Raw genomic sequence first — 18,146 nt, forward strand, 5'->3', positions numbered from 1 at the left:
TTTGTTTTGTTTGGGTGTTGTTGTTCCACAGGTTTGTATGGTACTCACTGTGGAGGAGCTAACTGGGGCCATAAAAGTATTAACTGAAGGACACAATAAAGAGCTGGGAAAACTTGAAAATCAAAGATAAACCACAGTAAATGAGAGTTCAGACTTCAGCATCTACAGTGACCAAGTCAGAGTCCTGGTTACTGGCTTGTGAATGAATAGTGTCTCATTGGTTCATGTTGATTATTACCTCAGATTACCCCAGTGAAATTTTCAAGTCTTAATGATTTTTAAAAGTTTTTGAATTTGCATCATTTCAAATGATGCCCCTGTATTTGTTTCCTATGGCTACTGCAAAATTTACCACAAATTTACTGGCTTAAAACAACACCAATGGGACTGGGGAGATAGCTCAGTTGGTAGAGTGCTTGCCTTGTAAGCACAAGGCCCTGGGTTCGATCCCCAGCACCCCCCCCCAAAAAAAAAAGTAAAACCACCAATGTATTCTCCTACAGTTCTGGAGGTCAGAAGTCCAAAATAGATCTCACAGGGCTAACATCAGGTTGTTGGCAGGGCAGGCTGGATCCTTCTGGAGGCTCCAGGGGGATCCCTTTCTTTGCCTTTACCGGCTTTTAGAAGACACCAACATTCCTTGGTCATGGCCTCCTTCCTCCATCTTCAAAGCCAGCAGAGTAACATCTTCAAATCAGTCTCTTTCTCTCTCTCTCTCTCTCTGACTTTCTTCTTCTACTTATGAGCACCTTCATGATTCACTGGGGCTGCCTGGACAATTCAAGAGTATCTCCCAACCTTAAGATCCTTAAGTTAATCACATCTGCAGTGTCTCTTTACCATGTAAGTTGACATAGTCATGTTTTCTAGGGAATGGGATATAGACATCTTTGGTGGTGGCAGTGGGAGAGGGCTTATTCTGCTACCTTACAGCTCAAGTGAAATGTGTTCGTATTTTTAATATAATGATGTGTTAGATTCATATAAAAGTGCTGTTAAGGAACTTGCAGAGGGAAGTGACAGAACAGTTGAGAATGGCCCCCTTAGGAGGTGCACCGGGGCTGGCCTTAAGGGCTGCAATGGAGTCGTCCATGCCAAAGAGAAGGAGGAGCATTCAAGACGGGCAGGAGAAAGCAGGGTATGTGAGACGTAGCTGCGAGGGCACCAAGAAGAGCCACTGTGACAAATCTAAGTCTGCACATCAGGCAGGGGGACCAGTGGCCTCTCTGCAAACCATGCTGCCTGCTTCTTGATCAGGGACCCTCTTGCTGAGGTTCATGTTCTCCAGCCAGGCACTCTTTGCCCCCCCATTGCTGTCGCCCAGAAGCCCTGTGTCTTGCTCCCTCTCTCATTGGAGGCTTTGGCTCTCGGCTCATCACTTCTGTATCCCGAGTCCATTTACACATTTGCTCATTTCACAAATGTTTGTTAATCTGCAGGTATGGGGGCTGGGGATATAGCTCAGTTGGTAGAATGCTTGCCTTGCAAGGCCCTAGGTTCAATCCCCAGCACCGCAAAAAAAGAAAAGAAAAGAAATAAAAAAGAAAACTGCAGATACTGCCCCAGCATGACGATTCAGCAAGCCAGGTCCCTGCCCGTGTGGGTCTTGTGTTCCCGTAGGGGTTTGCTGCCATCCTCCTGGGGGGTTTAGCTGATGCCTGCCCTGCAGCAGCCTGGCCAGAACCTGTTTTCTTTCCCCTGGTCTCTAGTGTCCACTTGACCTGCAGCCTCCTGCAGCCACATCCGAGGGCTCATCATCATTCAGGACAGCTCTGCCTTGGAAATCAACATTCCAAGACTTCTCTCTGACCACGGCCCCTGTCCCTCCCAGACTCCCCCTGGGTCCCTCTCCCCATTCTCTGAGCCCTGCCTGCCTTCAAGTCTGTCTATCTGCAGGAAGGCTTCCGAGTGCTCTCTTCAGCCGTTGTCCTCTACTCTTCCCCTGCTGCCCCTGTCCTCAAGCTGTCCTGGCAAGAAAACCCCCAACCTCAGAGCTAGCTGCACTTGGCCTCTCCTGCTCCCCACATCCACAGTTCCACAGGGTCACATGTGGCCCCCTTATCCATACATCCAATCCCTTTCTTCCCTGCGGACACTGTATGCCCTGTTAGTCACCCACCTCTAGAGGCTCTGTCCTTGCTTCTGGACTGCCACGTCTTCTGGTTTCCCCTGGCCACTTTGGTCCCCAACTTCATTTTGCCGTGGATTCCCTTTGCCCTTGTCCGTTCCTCAGATGGGCTTCTCACCCCACACCAGCGATGGTTCAGTCCTTGAAGACTCAATGCCTTCTTTTTATAACAACTCTTCCTTCAAACTTCCTTTTCTACCCTGAAATTTGAGGGTAATATATCTACCAACAGGCATAATTTAAAATAAATAAATAAATATAACACCCTAATTACAATATGAAGGAAAAAAGAAAGTGATTTCTAATAAAATAATATGATGGCAATGTAAATGTTTGGATGTCACCACACCGGAGAACAGAATGCCTGATCAGGTGGCATCTTACTTGTAAGGAATAGTTTGGAGTGATGAAGAGTAAGGTTGTCTATTAGAATTTTGTCAACCCTTGATATTTGATGTGGAAATAGTTGGTGCATTAATGTGGCAACTATGAATTGCCATGAATAAGAGAGTTTGCTACTGCAGCTGATCCAAGCCACCCGACTCCAGAACTCAGACACAAATGGAACAGTTTGTCTGAGACACGAGTTCCCAAAATGGCGAAGAGTTCTCGGCAGAGTGCCAAACAAAGCAACATCCAGTTGTTTCTCAATCTGAACAAAAGATGCATTCCTGGAGATTCCGATTTATATTCTAACTGCCAAAAATATGCGGTTCTTTTATATCAAGGAGGCAGGCTTAGATACTCATGTCTGGATTTTCTCTCTTGTTCAGACTGAGCTGAGCATGGTCAGACACTTGCCACTCCCTGGAACCACCCCGACCAGCAGAGTACCCCCACACTTTGCCAAACACCCTCTCCATACACTTCCCATGCATCTCAGCCAGAGACCACCATTCTTGACCTTGGTCAGGGGCCGTCTCACCTATGCCCTGGTTTCTCTTGCTATCCAGATGTGTACTTCTGAAGTCCTCCTCTCAGGCCTCTCATGTATCTACCCCGCTTGGGCTGCACCTCTTGGTACTGACAGGCATCCCCAAACTCGTTGTTCAAAACAGAGCTTGTGTTTTTGCTCCCAAGTCCAACTCACTATCTGTGTCCCCTTTGCTCTCACCCTCCACCCCATCACTACCACCAGCCAGCCAGCCAGCCAGTGTTCTCAAAGGCTGGCGTGGTGCCTGGTGTGTACAGGCACTGTTTTTGTTGTTATTGTTTTGGTTTGTTTTTTTACTGTGATTGAACCCAGGAACACTACCATTGAGCTACATCCCCGGCTTTTTAAATTTTTTTATTTTGAGACAGGTCTCACTAAGTTTCTTAGGGCCTCACTAAGTTGCTGAAGCTGGCCTCTAACTTGCAATCCTCCAGCCTCAGCCTCCTGAGTTGCTGGGATTACAGGCATGTACCTCTAGTCAATAGTTAATTTTGTTTTAAATGAGTGAATGTCAACATTGACCCTAGTGGGTTTGGAGATACTTGGTTTATGAGAGGTTGTGTCGGTTCCTGGGTCTTGTGTGTTGGGGTCGGGTTTTATTTTTCAGGAGGCTGTATTATATCGTTCATCCCTCTGTCAACCCCCCACTGTACTCCCCACCCCAGGGTCTCACATAGTGCTTTGCACATGGGACAGGTAAAGGGCAGCTGCTGTTTTCATTCTTATCTGCCAGGGATGGGAGTGGGTCCTGGGAGGCCCTCTCAGCCTCTCCATCTGATGTCTGTCTTCAGGCCCCTTGGATCTGGGTGGCCCCTGTTGCTTGCTCAGAGAGCAGACAAAGGGGGCCAAGATAATAAAAATGGCTGCCTTGGGGTCCTGCAGCCAGGCCCATGGGTGCCTCTTCTCCCAAGTCAGTCTTGTGTCACCAAGACAATAAGAGCAAATGCTCGCAGATTCAGTGTGCCAGATTCACTCGCTCTCCCCAAAACGCTGTGAGGAACGGCTCGCAGCTGTACTTATTTCACAGGTGAGGAAACTGACACACAATTTCAAGGTCATACCACTGGAGCCAGGATTTGGGGATTTTCCGAAGAGCTTTCTATTATTGATTTCTAATTTAGTTCCATTGTGATCAGAGAACACGCTCTATTGGACTTGAGTCCTTTTAAAATTACTGAGACTTGTTTTATGTCTCAGCAAATGGTCTGTCCTGGTGGAGGTTCTATGTGTATTCTCCTGTTGGTGGGTAAATGTCAGTGAGGGCCAGTGGTCCATGGCATCATTCAAGGCTTCTGGGTCCTTACTGCTTTCCTGTCCGCTTTTCTACTTGTCCTATCAGTGACTGAGAGGAGAGTGTTGGAATCTCCACCTGTAATTGGAGAAATTATCTATTTCTCTTTTCAGTTCTATCCATTTTTCTTCATGAATTTTGAAGCTCTGAAATTAGGTACATAAATGTTTAGGATTGCTAGGTCCTCTTGATCCTTTGTCATTATATCATGTCTCTTCTTATTCCTGGTGTTATTCCTCTTTCTGAAGGTAACTTTACATGCTGGGCATGGTGGCACATGCCTATAATCCTAGCAACTCAGAGTTTGAGGCAGGAGGATTGCAAGTTCAAGGCCAGCCTGGGCAACTTAAGACAACTAAAAACAAAACAAAACAAAACCCTCAAAATTAAAATAAGTAAATAACCCAAATAAAAAATTGAATTAAAATTTAAAAATGAATGGGACCGTAACTCAGTGACAGAGCACCCCTGGGTTCAGTCTCCAGTACCATGAAGTCAAATTTGTTCAATGTTAATAAGGGCATTCCAGTCTTCTGATGCTTAGTGTTTACATGATATGTCTTTTCCCCATCCTTTTGTTCTCAACCTGCTTGTATCATTATATTTAAATGTGTTTCTGTAAACAGCACATACATTGTGTTTCTGTAAATAGCACATACATTGTCCTTCAGTGTTTGTGGGGATTGGTCCTGGGACCCTCCGCAAATACCAAAAATCCATGATGCTCAAGTCTACTATATAAAAATGGTGTAACATTTGTATATAACTTTTATACATCCTCTCATATACTTAAAAAAATTTTTTTGTAGTTGTAGATGGACAGCATGCCTTTATTTATTTATTTCTATGTGGTACTAAGTATCCAACCCAATGCCTCCCATGTGCTAGGCAAGTGCTCTGCCACTGAGCTACAATCCCAGCCCAACTTTAAATCATTATTATATCGTATAGGGAATAATGACAAGAAAAAATATGCACATACTCAGTACAGTTTTTTTCCCAAAAATATTTTCCATCTGTGGTTGGTTGAATCTGCAGATGCAGAACCCACAGATACAGAAGATTGACTGTTCTTAGGCCTTGAAAGGGGGGTTGGCAAACTTTTTCCGTATTGTGTCAGATAGTATTTTTTCATTTTGGCAGTCATATGATCTTTGTCATAACCACTCAATTCTGCCATTGGAGTATGAAAGCAGCCATAGGTAAAATATAAACGAGTGAATGAATATGACTGTGTTCCAGTAAAACTTTATAGATATTGCTGGGCATGTGGTGCACACCTGTTAATTCCAGTGACTTGGGAGGTAGAGGCAGGAGGACTACATTCAAGGTCAACCTTGGAATTTAGCAAGACCCTGGCTAAAAAAACTAATTAAAAATTAAAATTATTAATTAAATTTAAACTGAGCCACACCCCAGCCCTTATTAATTAATAATTAATTTAAAAGGACCGGAGGTGTAACTCAGTGGTGGAGTGTCCCTGGGTTCAATATCCAGTACCACAATAAGCAAATAAATAAAAATAAATAACTGTATAGCTTCAGACACTAAAATTTGAATATTATATAAATTAGGTGTCAGAAAGTATTACTTGTCCCTTTTTTTTTTTCTTAGTTATTTAAAAATGTGAAAATCATTCTTAGTTTGTGGGCTGTACAGAAACAGCAGTGGGCCAGGATTAACCTGTGGGCAGTGGTGCATACCTGTAATTCCAGCTACTGTGGAGGCTGAGGCAGGAGGCCAACCTTGAACTTAGTGAGGCCCTTGTCTGAAAATAAAAAGTAAAAATAAAAAGGGCTGGGGATGTAGCTCAGTAGTAGAGCACCCTTGGTTTCAACCCCCAGTATTGCGAAATAAATAAGTCAATCATCTGCCAGCTTACTATTTGTCCCATTTGTTCTGTGTTCCCTTTTCCCTCATTTCCTGCCCTTTTTAAAATTTATTGAGATCTTTAGAATTCTGTTTATTTTCACCATTGACTTGTCAAATAAATATACTTCTTCTATTTTTTTTTTTAGTGATTGCCCTGGGTTTACAATATGCATCTTTAATTTATTAAAAAATGTTTTCAAACTGGGTACAGTGTTGCATGCTTATAATTCCAGCAACTTGGGAGGCTGAGGGAGGAGGATCACAAGTTCAAAGCCAGCCTCAGCAACTGAGTGAAGCCCTGAGCAACTTAGCAAATCCCTGTCTCAAAATAAAAAAATAAAAAGGCTGGGCATGTGGCTCAGTGGTTAAGCTCCTCAGTTCAATCCTCAGTACCAAAAAAAAAGCAAGTAACATACCATTTCACGTAAGATGTAAGACCCTTGCAACAGTATATATTCATCTCATGCCCCATCTTCTGGCTAGTATCATTTATGTTACTTCTGCATGTCTTATGAACCCCACTATACTAGGGGCATGTATGTGTGTGTTTTAAATAGTAAGCGTCTTTTTAAAAGTTTTTAGGGCTTGTAGGTATAGCTCACTGGAAGAGCATCTGCCTAGAATGCATGAGACCTTGGATTTCATCCCAGCACCACAAAAAAAGGAAAAAAAAATCCAATGGGGAATATGCCTTTTATATTTACTCTCCTATCTACCATTTCTTGTATTTTTCATTCCTTCTTGTGCATCCACATGCCCATCCAGTGTTACTTTACTTTTACTTGAAGAACTTTTAACATTTCTGAAAGTGCAGGTCTGCTGGTAATTAACTCTCCCAGCTGCGCTTATATGAAGGATGTTTTCACATGTGATCTTTGAAGGATGTTTTTATTGGATTTGGTATTCTAGGTTGACAGTTTTGTTTTGATTTTTCTTTCAGCATGCTGTTGCCTTGTCTTTTGGCTTGAATATTCTCTGACAAGAAGTCTCTTGAGGCTATTATCTTTACTTCTTCTTTACTTCTTTATGTGTAATGTGCTCTACATTTCTCTCTCTCTCTCTCTCCCCCCCTCCCCGCCCCATTCTGGCAGCTTTTAAGCTTTTTTCTTTATTGCTGGTTTTCTGCCATTAATTTACAATGTGCCCTGGTGTGTTTTATATATAAATGATGTTTATACGACTAGGGGTTTATTGAACTTCTTGGCTCTGCAAGATTATAGTTTTTGTCAAACTTGAAAAATTTTTAACCATTACTTCTTCAAAGTTTTTTTCTGTCACCCTTTTCTCTCCTCTCTGGGCTGCCAGTCATATCTATGTGGACACTTGAGGCCACTGAGGCTCTCTGCTCATTTGTAGTCATTCTCCTCTCTACTTTGTTTTGGGTGGATTCTACTGCTGTCTTCCATTTCCCTGATCTTTTCTGTTACAGTGTCTAATCTGTGTAACCCCTTCCAGCAAAATTTTCCTTTCAGATATCATGTATTTCATCCCTAGAAGTTCCCTTTGCCTCTTTTTCATATCTTCCATTTCTCTTCTCATTGTGTTCATGTTTTTTATATTCTTGAGCATTCTGGGTATATTTATAATAGCTATTTTAATGTCCTTATCTGCCTTTTTCATTATCTCTGACCATTCTGAATCTATTTCAGTTGAGTGATTTTTCTTTTGGTTTTGAGTCACATTTTCCTGCACCTTTATATATCTGATCATTTTTAAAAAATAGATAACAGACATCGTGAATTTTACATTGTTTACATTACCCAGTCTTGTATAGCTCAGTGATGGAGTGTATATCTAGCACCACAAAAACAAACAAAAACATCAAAAGAATCTTGGACTTTTTCTGCAATTAAATTACTTGTGAATTATTTTGATCCTTCCAGGTCTATACGGAAGCTCTTTTAGGATAGGTCTTTAGGGCTCATATGACCCTGTTTCCAAAATGGTGCACTTTGTGTTCTCTACTGAATATCTCACTCTGGCTGGAAGGAGTTCAAGCAATTTCCAGCCCTGTGGGAACTCTGGAAATCATTTTCCCCTTGAAATTTGTTCTTGTCTGGCCCCACAGTTTCATCCCATGCACTTACAGACTGATATTCAGCCACAGACTCAAGGGGACCCCAAGTCTCTGGATCTTTCTCTCTGTGCAGTTCCCTGCTCTTAAGTATTCTGTCTCACAAATTCCAGCCACCTTGCTCCCCCGACCCCATCTCCTATCTCCATCTCCACAACTCTGCAGGATTGCTGGACCCTTTGGGTTTCCCTTCTAGGTGCTGCAGTGTATAAATTAAATCCACTGGGCGGCCTACATGATGATGCCTCACTTCATTTCTCTTTTCTCGGGGATCGCAGCCCTGAGATGCCTTTTGTTCTCGGTCATCATTTCCTATATTCTGTACAGTTTTCTAGTTGTTTATGGTGAGAGAGTATTTCTAGACAGTCTTACTCTCTTATACCTGGAAATAGAAGTCTCTGGAATCAATATTGAAACCCAGCAAGTCTGGCTTCAAAATCCACACTCCTAGGCTGGGGATATAGCTCAGTTGGCAGAGTGCTTGCCTCGCATGCACAAGGCCCTGGGTTTAATCCCCAGCATCCCCGCCCAAAAAAACAATCCACACTCCTAACCTGTCCACTAGTCAGCAGTCAGCCTGTTGAATGTCAGGTTCACTGTTGGGATGGGAGGTACCACTAATGGAGCACATGGTCACAGGTCAAAGTGGCAGGAATGGCTCCAGCCTGCAGCTCATCCCTCCCACCCCTCAGGTGGGCCTTCACCTTGATCATCATCTCCTCCTACACGGCCAACCTGGCCGCCTTCCTCACCGTGCAGCGCATGGAGGTGCCTGTGGAGTCAGCTGATGACCTGGCAGATCAGACCAACATTGAGTACGGCACCATACACGCTGGCTCCACCATGACCTTCTTCCAGGTGGGGCCACTCGGAACCTCTGGGCTTGGTGTTGGGGTCTCTGCCCTGCATAGCATCTCTGAGTGGAGCTGGGCAGGACCTCCTGGATCAAAGGGACTGATGATCAGTGACAGTTGGGGGTCACGGGAACAAAGGACACACTTGCGCTCTCTGGGGAGTGCTGCTGTCTGGCGAGGGACCTGGAATGGGGACGAGGAGGCAGATGTGGGATTTAATGTTGAATCAGTGCCATACAATAGAGGACAAGCAGGGTCAAAGAGCTGCTAGAAGAGTCGGAACTGGAAACTCATCCAACTGAGAGGAAAGAGGGCCCTGAAAGTGGGAAGAGTTCGTCCCTATGTATTCGGGGTGAAAGAAAAGAAGAAGAAAAAAAAACCTCCTGGCAAGGAGGTTTGCATGAGAGACTCAAAGACCTCAGAGGCCAGGGAGAGCACTTAGATTGGACCCTGCCCATAGGCAGAGGGGAGCAAGGGGTGACAGTTTAGAGTTGGACATTTCCCTTGGGTCAGGTTGGGGTAGACAAGTGGTCTGGGGGAGGCTCTAGCTGGGTGGGGCCACTGGCTGGAGGGTTAGGGGACAGGAGACAAGAGTGGTTCTGGGAGATTGCTGAGCCATGAGGGCTGAGGCATCCTGTGAGGCACTGGGATGATTTGGACCTGGCCTTGGACAATTCGTCTGGTCTCTATCTTCTCTTTGACTCTTTCTGTCTTCATCTCATCTCCCCACTCTCTCAGATTGAGGGAGACATCCTGGAGGGCAGGGTACAGGGCTTGAGAAAGGAGGGGAGTAGAGAGACCCTCACCCATCTTCCCCTTGTGCTTCCTCTGCCCAGAATTCCCGATACCAGACGTACCAGCGTATGTGGAACTACATGCAGTCCAAGCAGCCCAGCGTGTTCGTCAAGAGCACAGAAGAAGGCATCGCCCGCGTCCTCAACTCCCGCTATGCCTTCCTGCTCGAGTCCACCATGAATGAGTACCACCGCCGCCTCAACTGCAACCTCACCCAGATCGGGGGCCTCCTCGACACCAAGGGCTACGGCATCGGCATGCCGCTGGGTATGGCTGCAGTAAGGGTGTGGAATGGAGCAAGGGCCCTTTGTGTCTGAAACCGAGATATGTGAGTAGGCCTGGGACGGGGGCCAGGGCCCCCTGAGGCTGGCTGAGAGTTCTGCGTGTACTCTTCTGGCTGTGTGGCTTTGGGCAGGTGTCATCACCTTCCTGTGCCTCTGCACCCTCAACCTGCAAAGAAGGGCCCAGGAACAATCAGGTCTAGCCTCCAAGGGCTGATGAGAGAATCCAGTGAGGTTTTGCTATACAACTCCGTACATGAGGGCTGTGAGGCTTGCTGCCTTTCCTCATTGGCCTAAGGGCCCTTGAAGGAGAAGATTTTATTTGCTTCATATTCTCTGCACCAAAGCCTACAGTTTGGCTCAGGCAGGTGCTCAGAAAATGAAATATGGATGGATGGATGGATGGATGGATGGATGGATGGATGGATGGAAGGAAGGAAGGAAGGAAGGTAGGTAGGTTTGTAAGTAAATGGAAGGAAGGAAGGGAGAAAGGATAGATAGATAGATGGCTGGAAGGGGAGGGAGGAAGAAAGAATGGGGGAGGGAGGGAGGGAGGATGAACCTTCCAGGGAGACTTATTGTGCCAATTTATTCTTCAGTTCAGGATATGCTTTTCCAGGACTCAGTGCTGGAGTCCTACCACTGATTTGTCTCCAAATGTTGCCATTTTGGCTTTTAAAATCACGTGTAAGCTGACGTGCATACATTAGTTACCTGTAACTGCACAGAAATTACCCAATTCTAAGCATTTTTGCAGAAGAGTTGGTGCTGTGCCAGAGAAGCAGTGTAGCCTGGTGCCTTGGGGACAGGCTTTAGTGTCACACCAACCTGGGTTTAGATCCCACTTTCCACCCTGATTTAGTACATGACCCAAGGCAAGAGCATCACCTCATTCAGAAATACCTGCTTCAGGTGGTAATGTCTGCTTCACAGGGTCACTGCGAGGCTTGGATAAATTTCTGCAAACCTAGGATCTGGTACATAGTAGGTGCCTAATAAACATTAATCACTTCTATTCACCATATCCCTACTTCCTGGCATGTGATAGATGTTCTATGAGTATCTTAGTAAATGAAGGAGCGCGTACAGAACAGGATATATGGGGTATTTGAGGTCCAAGGAAGGCTCAAGGAGAGAACACAAGGGTGAGGAGAGGGTGCTGCAGAGGGGAGGGGAGGATGGGGATCCATTCACTCAGCTGATTGGTCTGGTGCCCTCACAGGGGCCAGACCCTGTGCTGGATGCTGGGAAACAGAAGATGCCAAGCACCCCAGTCCCTCCTAACTTCCACTAGGGCAGTAGGCAGCAGAGACCATAAACATGTAACCACTGTGGCATATGACATCAGGTGGTGACAAGTGTCCTGGCTGAAAATTTAGGGAAGAGACTGACGGGGAGGGGTTCTTGGTTCCATTTTAAGTAAAGTGGTCAGAGTAGACCCTGAGGAGCCAGCATGTGAGCAGAGACCTGAGTGAAGTGAGGGAAGGAACTTACCAGGCAGAGTCAAAGGTCCTAAGGTGGGACTTTGCTAGGCACCTTTGGAACTTGCCAGGAGGCTACCGTGGCTGGGTCTGAGAGAACCCTGGGCAGGAGTACCTGAAAGTGACTGAGAACGCGCTCTGTAGGCAAAGGGAGGGGCCTTGGAGCAACAGTGGGGCAAGCCACAGAAGAGGGTTCAGCAAGGGAGGCCTGATCAGCTGATCCCAAAACTCACTCCTGGCTGCCGTGTTGGGAAGAATCTGGGTAGGTGTGGGTGGAGGCCACAGGGAAGACCCTGAGCAGCATCAGGGACTGAAGGAGGCCAGGGTGAGGAGACATTTGGGGTTGGGGGCAGGCAGGGCCCCAGGGCCTTGCCAGCTAGTCCCTTCCCATGTGCCCCGCCAGGCTCCCCATTTCGGGATGAGATCACGCTGGCCATCCTGCAGCTCCAGGAGAACAACCGACTAGAGATCCTGAAGCGCAAGTGGTGGGAGGGAGGCCGGTGCCCCAAGGAGGAGGACCATCGAGCTAAAGGTCAGCCACCCCTCTGTGCGGCATGTCCGTCCTGCGGACCTCCTCGCAGCCCCATGCCCACATGGCCCCCCACCCTGTGACTTTCCCCAACCCCCAGGTCTGGGCATGGAGAACATTGGTGGCATTTTCGTTGTGCTCATCTGTGGCCTCATCATTGCTGTCTTCGTGGCGGTCATGGAATTCATCTGGTCCACGAGGAGGTCAGCAGAGTCTGAGGAGGTAAGGAAGTGGGGCATGAAGCATGGGACCCCGAGGCTGGGGCCTGGGAAGGCTGTGGCATTGGAAGCCACCTGGTGGGTGGTGGGGGGCTAGAGAAGGGGCAGGAGGAATATAGCAGGTGAGGAGGGGCCTGGAGAGACTCCTGGGGTTAGGGAGGTCCCAGGAGAGGTGAGAGAGCAGGCAAAGAGACAGAGTGGCCAGACGTAACAAGGACAGAAGGAGGAGAGCCCAGAAAGAGACAAAGATGCAGGGAAAGAAGGCGAGGGGGAGAAGAATGGGGGGCCACAGAGGCCATAAAGCAAGAAAAACTTAGAGGAGAGACAAGGCGTGAGAACGCAGGCTTGCTGACCAGTCTCACGCTGCAGTCAGGATCTTCACTCCAGAGGCCCTGGGTACTGCTGCATGACACCTCTACTGTTCCAGACCCATTCTTGTTCCCACATCCCAAACTGTTAGTACCTCCTTGTGGATCTGCCAGCCTCCAGATCCTCCTCCACTCCTCACTCCCAGCCGCTGATCTTACAGGCACTCCCCAGAGCTTCAACCCTGCATCCAGCCCCCGACTTTCTCTACTCCTCTGAAGGCAGCCTCCACCTATGCCCAGATCACCCCCTCACCTTCCCAAGGACACCTTCCAGTGCAAGGCAAGCACTACTGAGTCTCTCTACCCCCAGGCCTTTCCTCCTGCTTTGCCGGTCAGCTGTCTTCTCTTGATTGGATCAGCAGTCAGCATACAAATGTGCCGTCACTCCTCCCATCTTAACGAAGTCCTGCCTTGACCCCACTTCTCCTGCCACCCACCACCAGATCTCTGTCCTTTCCTGTTCAGCCTTGAGAGGGTTGCATCTCTCTGCTCTTTCCAACTTCTCTCTACCTATTCACTCTTGGCCCAGATTCTGTCCCTGCACCTCCACTCTTGTCATGAGTGACTTCCTCATCTGAATCCGGTGCCTGTCTCAGGCCTCATCTGCCTGGGGCAGCAGCAGGCTTCAGCACAGCCCACTCTTCCTCAGCACCCTTTCCTTTCTGCTGGTCCCTTGTTTTCCTCCTACCTCTCAGGCCACTCTCCTAAGCTGCTTTATTGGGTTCCTTTCTCCCCAGCCTTTGTTGGGGGAATCCCAGGGCTTGGTCCTCAGACTGCTTCTTCTCTCTGATTTTCTCCATGTCCTTGGAGGTCCCAGGAATAACTCTTAAAACTTTCCGTGTGCTGATGACTTCTATCCTAGTTATCCATTGCCACCATAATACCTTTATAGGTTAAAACAGAAAACTTCTATCAGCTTGCAGTTTCTGGGGCCAAGAACCAGGCAAGAGCTTAGCAGGGTGGTTCTACCACCTGGGTCTTTGGTGAGGTCACAGTCTTGAAGTTGGCCAGGGCTGCTGGGGTCTGAAGGCTTGATGGGGGCTGCAGGGTCCACTTCCAAGAGGCTCACTGTCTCAAATATATCCATGATTTTCATTTATGGAGAGGACTGAGAGAAAACACAGACAGGCCAGTGCCACCGAAAGGAGATTCTTAGCCAAGAGCAGTGGTCCATGCCTGTAATCTGAGAGACTAGGGAGGCCGAAGCAGAAGAATCACAAGTTGGAGACCAGTCTCATCAAAAGGGGTGGGGATATAGCTCGGTAGCAAAGTGCCCCTGGGTTCAATCCCCAATACTGAGAGGGGGAAGGGAGAAGAGAAGAGAAAAGAGAGAAGAGAGAAGATTGTTATGTTTCCTGAGAAGAGAGGTGGGAATCACACAGGGCCATAGAGAAAGCACCAGATTTGGTCAGGAAGTAGAAGCCACCGGGAGGGGAAAGACTAGGCCATCACTTCTGTGGTTCCCTTGGACAAGGCAAGGCGGGTAGGCAGAATATATAGTTTAGGACTGGCTACTTTGAATAATGTCAGTGGATTCTGTACTATAGGGGCTGTCTCTAGTTTTCTTGTACCTGGCCTGGAATGATTTAGGCAGGGTAAATATTGGTGGTGTATGAAATTAGGTAAAAGGGGTCAGTTGGGGTATAAACAGACTCAATATTTCTTGTTGTGCATCTGATAAGCAGAGGAGTCCTTTGCTATCTACGATTTGGCTAGTTGTGGGAGAGTTAGTCCCTCCCCAGCCTGTAAGATTTTGAAGATGTCAAAATATCCTAAGACATAAAAAAAAAAAAAAAAAAAAAAGATGAATACAGTCAGTGGCAATTGGCAGGATGCCTTACTTTCTTGAACAATGACCTCTCCATGGGTCCTCATGCCATGGCAGCTGACAACCCCCAAGGCAAGTGATCCAAGAGAGGGCAAGGAGTGAAAATGTCAGATGACCAAATTCTGTCCAGACCAACCCTAATACAGTTACAGAGAGGATTACATGAGGACATGACTTGGGAAGTAGAATTTTAGAGATTGCCTCCCTTAACCCCCAAGCGTGTATTTCCCTGCGCCCAGAGTTTGTAAATTCAGCTCCATACCTGACATCTCCACATGGTCATCTGGTAATATATGCATAAGGTTATGTGCCCACCACTGAGCTCCTGCACAACCACCAGGCAATGCCAGCCTTCCAGTTGTTCAGGCCAAAAGTACATGAAGCTGTTCACTCCTTGCTCTCTTTTACCATCTCAGCAAATCCCTTTGTCTCTGCTGCTGTCACAATATACCCAGAATCCAGCCCTCTCACACCACTTTGGTCTAGCTGACACCACCTCCTGCCTGGGTTATTGCAGTAGCCTTCTAAATGGGTTCCCTGCTCTTGCCCTTGGCCTCCCTGAAGCCTACTCTTTAACAAAGCTCAAGTGATTCTATAAAAACCCATCAGTCCTCTGCTCAAACTTGGGGGTCAGATGGCAAAAGCCTTCCAATGGCCAACAGGCCTTAGGGAGCTGGCCTGTTCTTCACCTCCTCCCTCTCTTCCCCTTGCATGCCCCATTCCAGCCACTCTGACCTATGTCACTCCCCAGCCACACTACCTACCTCTCTTCCCTATTTAACTTTTCTACAAATACTCATCACCATCTAACATACCATAGGCATTTACATATTTGTTATTTTCTGTCTCTGCCTACTTGACTGTAACCTCCATGAGGACTGGGACTTTGTTTTATTCTCTGCTCTGTCCAGGACAGTGCCTGGCACACAGCAGCACTCAGTTAACATGGCTTGCCCTGTCAATAAAAGATGGGAAACAGGAGGAGGGAAGGACTAGGGGCCATCAGAAATACTAGAGTCGAGAGGAATGACAGAAGCCTAAATAGGAGGTGAAGGGTAGGCTCAGGGATAAACCCAAGGAAGATGGGAGATGTGAGAGAGGAAGAGACTAAACAGGAAACGAAGGACCGGGTGAAGAGGATGGGAAGTGAAGACGAAAGAAAGAGCTGTAGAAAAGGCTGGGGGCGCGGAGAGAATGCTGAGGACGTACAGATGGGAAAGGAGAAGAGGAGTAGGGATACACGGGAGAGGTGGGCTGGGAAAGGATGCTGAAACCAGGGGAAGGATGGTGAGGCGCACTCTGGAGGGTGACCGCCCTGCGCTGTCCCCAGGTGTCGGTGTGCCAGGAGATGCTGCAGGAGCTGCGCCACGCCGTTTCTTGCCGCAAGACGTCGCGTTCCCGCCGGCGCCGACGCCCAGGCGGCCCGAGCCGGGCCCTGCTGTCGCTGCGCGCGGTCCGTGAGATGCGGCTCAGCAACGGCAAGCTCTACTCGGCCGGCGCGGGTGGGGATGCGGGCGGCGCGCACGGAGGCCCGCAGCGCCTCCTGGACGACCCGGGGCCCCCAGGCGGGCCCCGACCCCTGGCCCCCACCCCCTGCACGCACGTGCGTGTCTGCCAGGAGTGCAGGCGCATCCAGGCGCTGCGGGCCTCAGGGGCCGGAGCGACGTCGCGTAGCCTGGGCGCCCCCACTGAGGCCACCAGTCCTCCACGGCCGCGGCAGGGCCCCGCCGGACCCCGAGATCTGGCCGAGCACGAGTGACCACGGGCGGGGCCGGGCGGGTGCCCAGACTGACCGCAGGGACGGGCTTGCCCCAGGCCCCCGCCGCTCCCGCTTCCGCAGCGGGAGGGATACAGGACTTGGGGCCCCATGCTCCCGACGCCGCGATTTTGCCTTCGGTTCCCTGTGAAGTCCGAGGCCGGGCTCCGGAGCTGGCCTGCGCCCCCTAGTGGACTCGCGAGGGGGCGCCACGGACTCCCGCACTCCGCCCCCCCGCGGCGGGGAAGAGGAGCGCAGGAACCGAGGACTCCAGGGGCCTGGGACTGCGGGGGGCCCTTCCCGGAGGCAGCAAACAGTCGGCGGGGAGGATCCCGCCCTGGGACTGCTCAGGCGCCCCAAGACTTGAAGTTGCCCTCCAACACTTCTGGAGGTGGGGAAGGCCTCTGGACAGATGGGTGTCCCCTGGCGCCCCTCCGCTCTTCTCTTTCTCTCTTTTTTTGGGGGAGAAACCTCGGAATTTCTATGAGACCCCCCCAGGGAGGGGGTCAGTTGGGCCCCCATCCCTACCCCCTGCCACATCTCAGTCCCTGTTGGAATAAAAAAAAGAACAAAACCCCAAAACTGGGGATACCCGGCTCTCATTTCCTGGGAGTGGGAAGACATTGGAGGCTTGAGTCCCTGGAAGTCTGCTGAGAATCACAGCCTCGATGGTCACTTACACACTCTCCACCCTTGGCCCTGCCTGCATCCAGCAGGTCAGCCCAGGTCCCAGCAGCTGGTTCCTCTCCACTGACCTTCTCTCAGGACAGAGGGAGGCTGCGACAGAGACCCCGAGACAGATGGAGAGATGCAGGGATCTGGAGAGGCGGAGACACGGGAAGCAGAAGACAGAGAAAGAAACCAGATGGGGCTTGGAGAGGGGAGGGCCAATGAGCTGTTCTCTGTGTGAATCCTTGGGGTGGCACCTATGGTGGCGAGTGTGTGCCCAGGCCAGAGTGATTCGGCGACTTTGTGATCATGTGCGTGTGAACTTTACTGAGGCCGTCTCTTTCTGTCCGTGACCGACCCCGTGTTTCTGCTGAACCTGTACCTCTCCAGCCCAGAAGAGGGGAGCGAGGAATCCCGGAGGCGGGGCGGTTGCTGAAGGGCTGGTTGAGCAGGGAGAAGGGTGGGTCTGCCTCCTGTCCCCGCCCTCCTCCGCCCCGCTGGAGGTTTCTGTGGAAACTGCAGCTGAAAAAGGACGAGTGAAGGTCAAACAGCAAGAGCCAAAACGAGGCCGAGCAGAAAGGGGAGAGTTGAAGGGGCGGGAGAGAAAGAGACGAGGCAGGGGTGGAACAGAGACCATAAGGGGGGTGAGTAGGAGAGAGGGGCGAGGAAGGGAAAGGACAGAGGGACAGAGGCTGTGATGGAGGAGAGAGAGGTGGGGCAGAGGAGGGAATTCAGAGATGAGATGGGGAGTTGGGTGAAAGACAGGAAATCATATAAAACTAACTGGAGACCGGAGGGGACCAGAGCGGTGAGGAAAACCAGACAGAGGGTCCAAGAGCGCGAGACGGCAGAGCCTGGACGCGCCCGTTCGGCTGCCGAGCGAGCTCGGGAGCTGTCCGTTCAGCACCCGGCCGCCAGCCTGGCGTACAGCAGCGCCCACGCTCGCATCCAGGGTCCGCCTGTCTTCCATAGTAGTCCCCCTACCGGCACACAGTCCCCTCACGCCGAGCGCACAGTGCCCCCAAGTCTCCGCCGGGCCCCTTCTGAGTCTCAGACACTTGCTGTATG

At 49.3% G+C, this 18,146-nt stretch overlaps 1 protein-coding gene across 3 annotated transcripts in view; it reads left to right on the forward strand.

Annotated features, from left to right (window-relative positions):
• GRIK5 (glutamate ionotropic receptor kainate type subunit 5) overlaps positions 1–16,982 on the forward strand; it is a 54,956-nt gene extending 37,974 nt beyond the window's left edge. For all 3 annotated transcript variants that reach the window (XM_079119390.1, XM_079119391.1, XM_079119392.1), the window contains exons 16-20: positions 8,992–9,157; positions 9,990–10,215; positions 12,114–12,242; positions 12,340–12,461; positions 15,984–16,982. In XM_079119390.1, the coding sequence (XP_078975516.1) occupies positions 8,992–9,157; positions 9,990–10,215; positions 12,114–12,242; positions 12,340–12,461; positions 15,984–16,412 (1,072 nt within the window). In that variant the 3' untranslated portion in view covers positions 16,413–16,982. The remainder of the gene's footprint in view (positions 1–8,991; positions 9,158–9,989; positions 10,216–12,113; positions 12,243–12,339; positions 12,462–15,983) is intronic.
• The last annotated feature ends 1,164 nt before the right edge of the window (positions 16,983–18,146 follow it).

This window comes from Sciurus vulgaris (genome assembly GCF_902686455.1).
Source record: "Sciurus vulgaris genome assembly, chromosome: 17".
Classification (NCBI taxonomy): domain Eukaryota; kingdom Metazoa; phylum Chordata; class Mammalia; order Rodentia; family Sciuridae; genus Sciurus; species Sciurus vulgaris.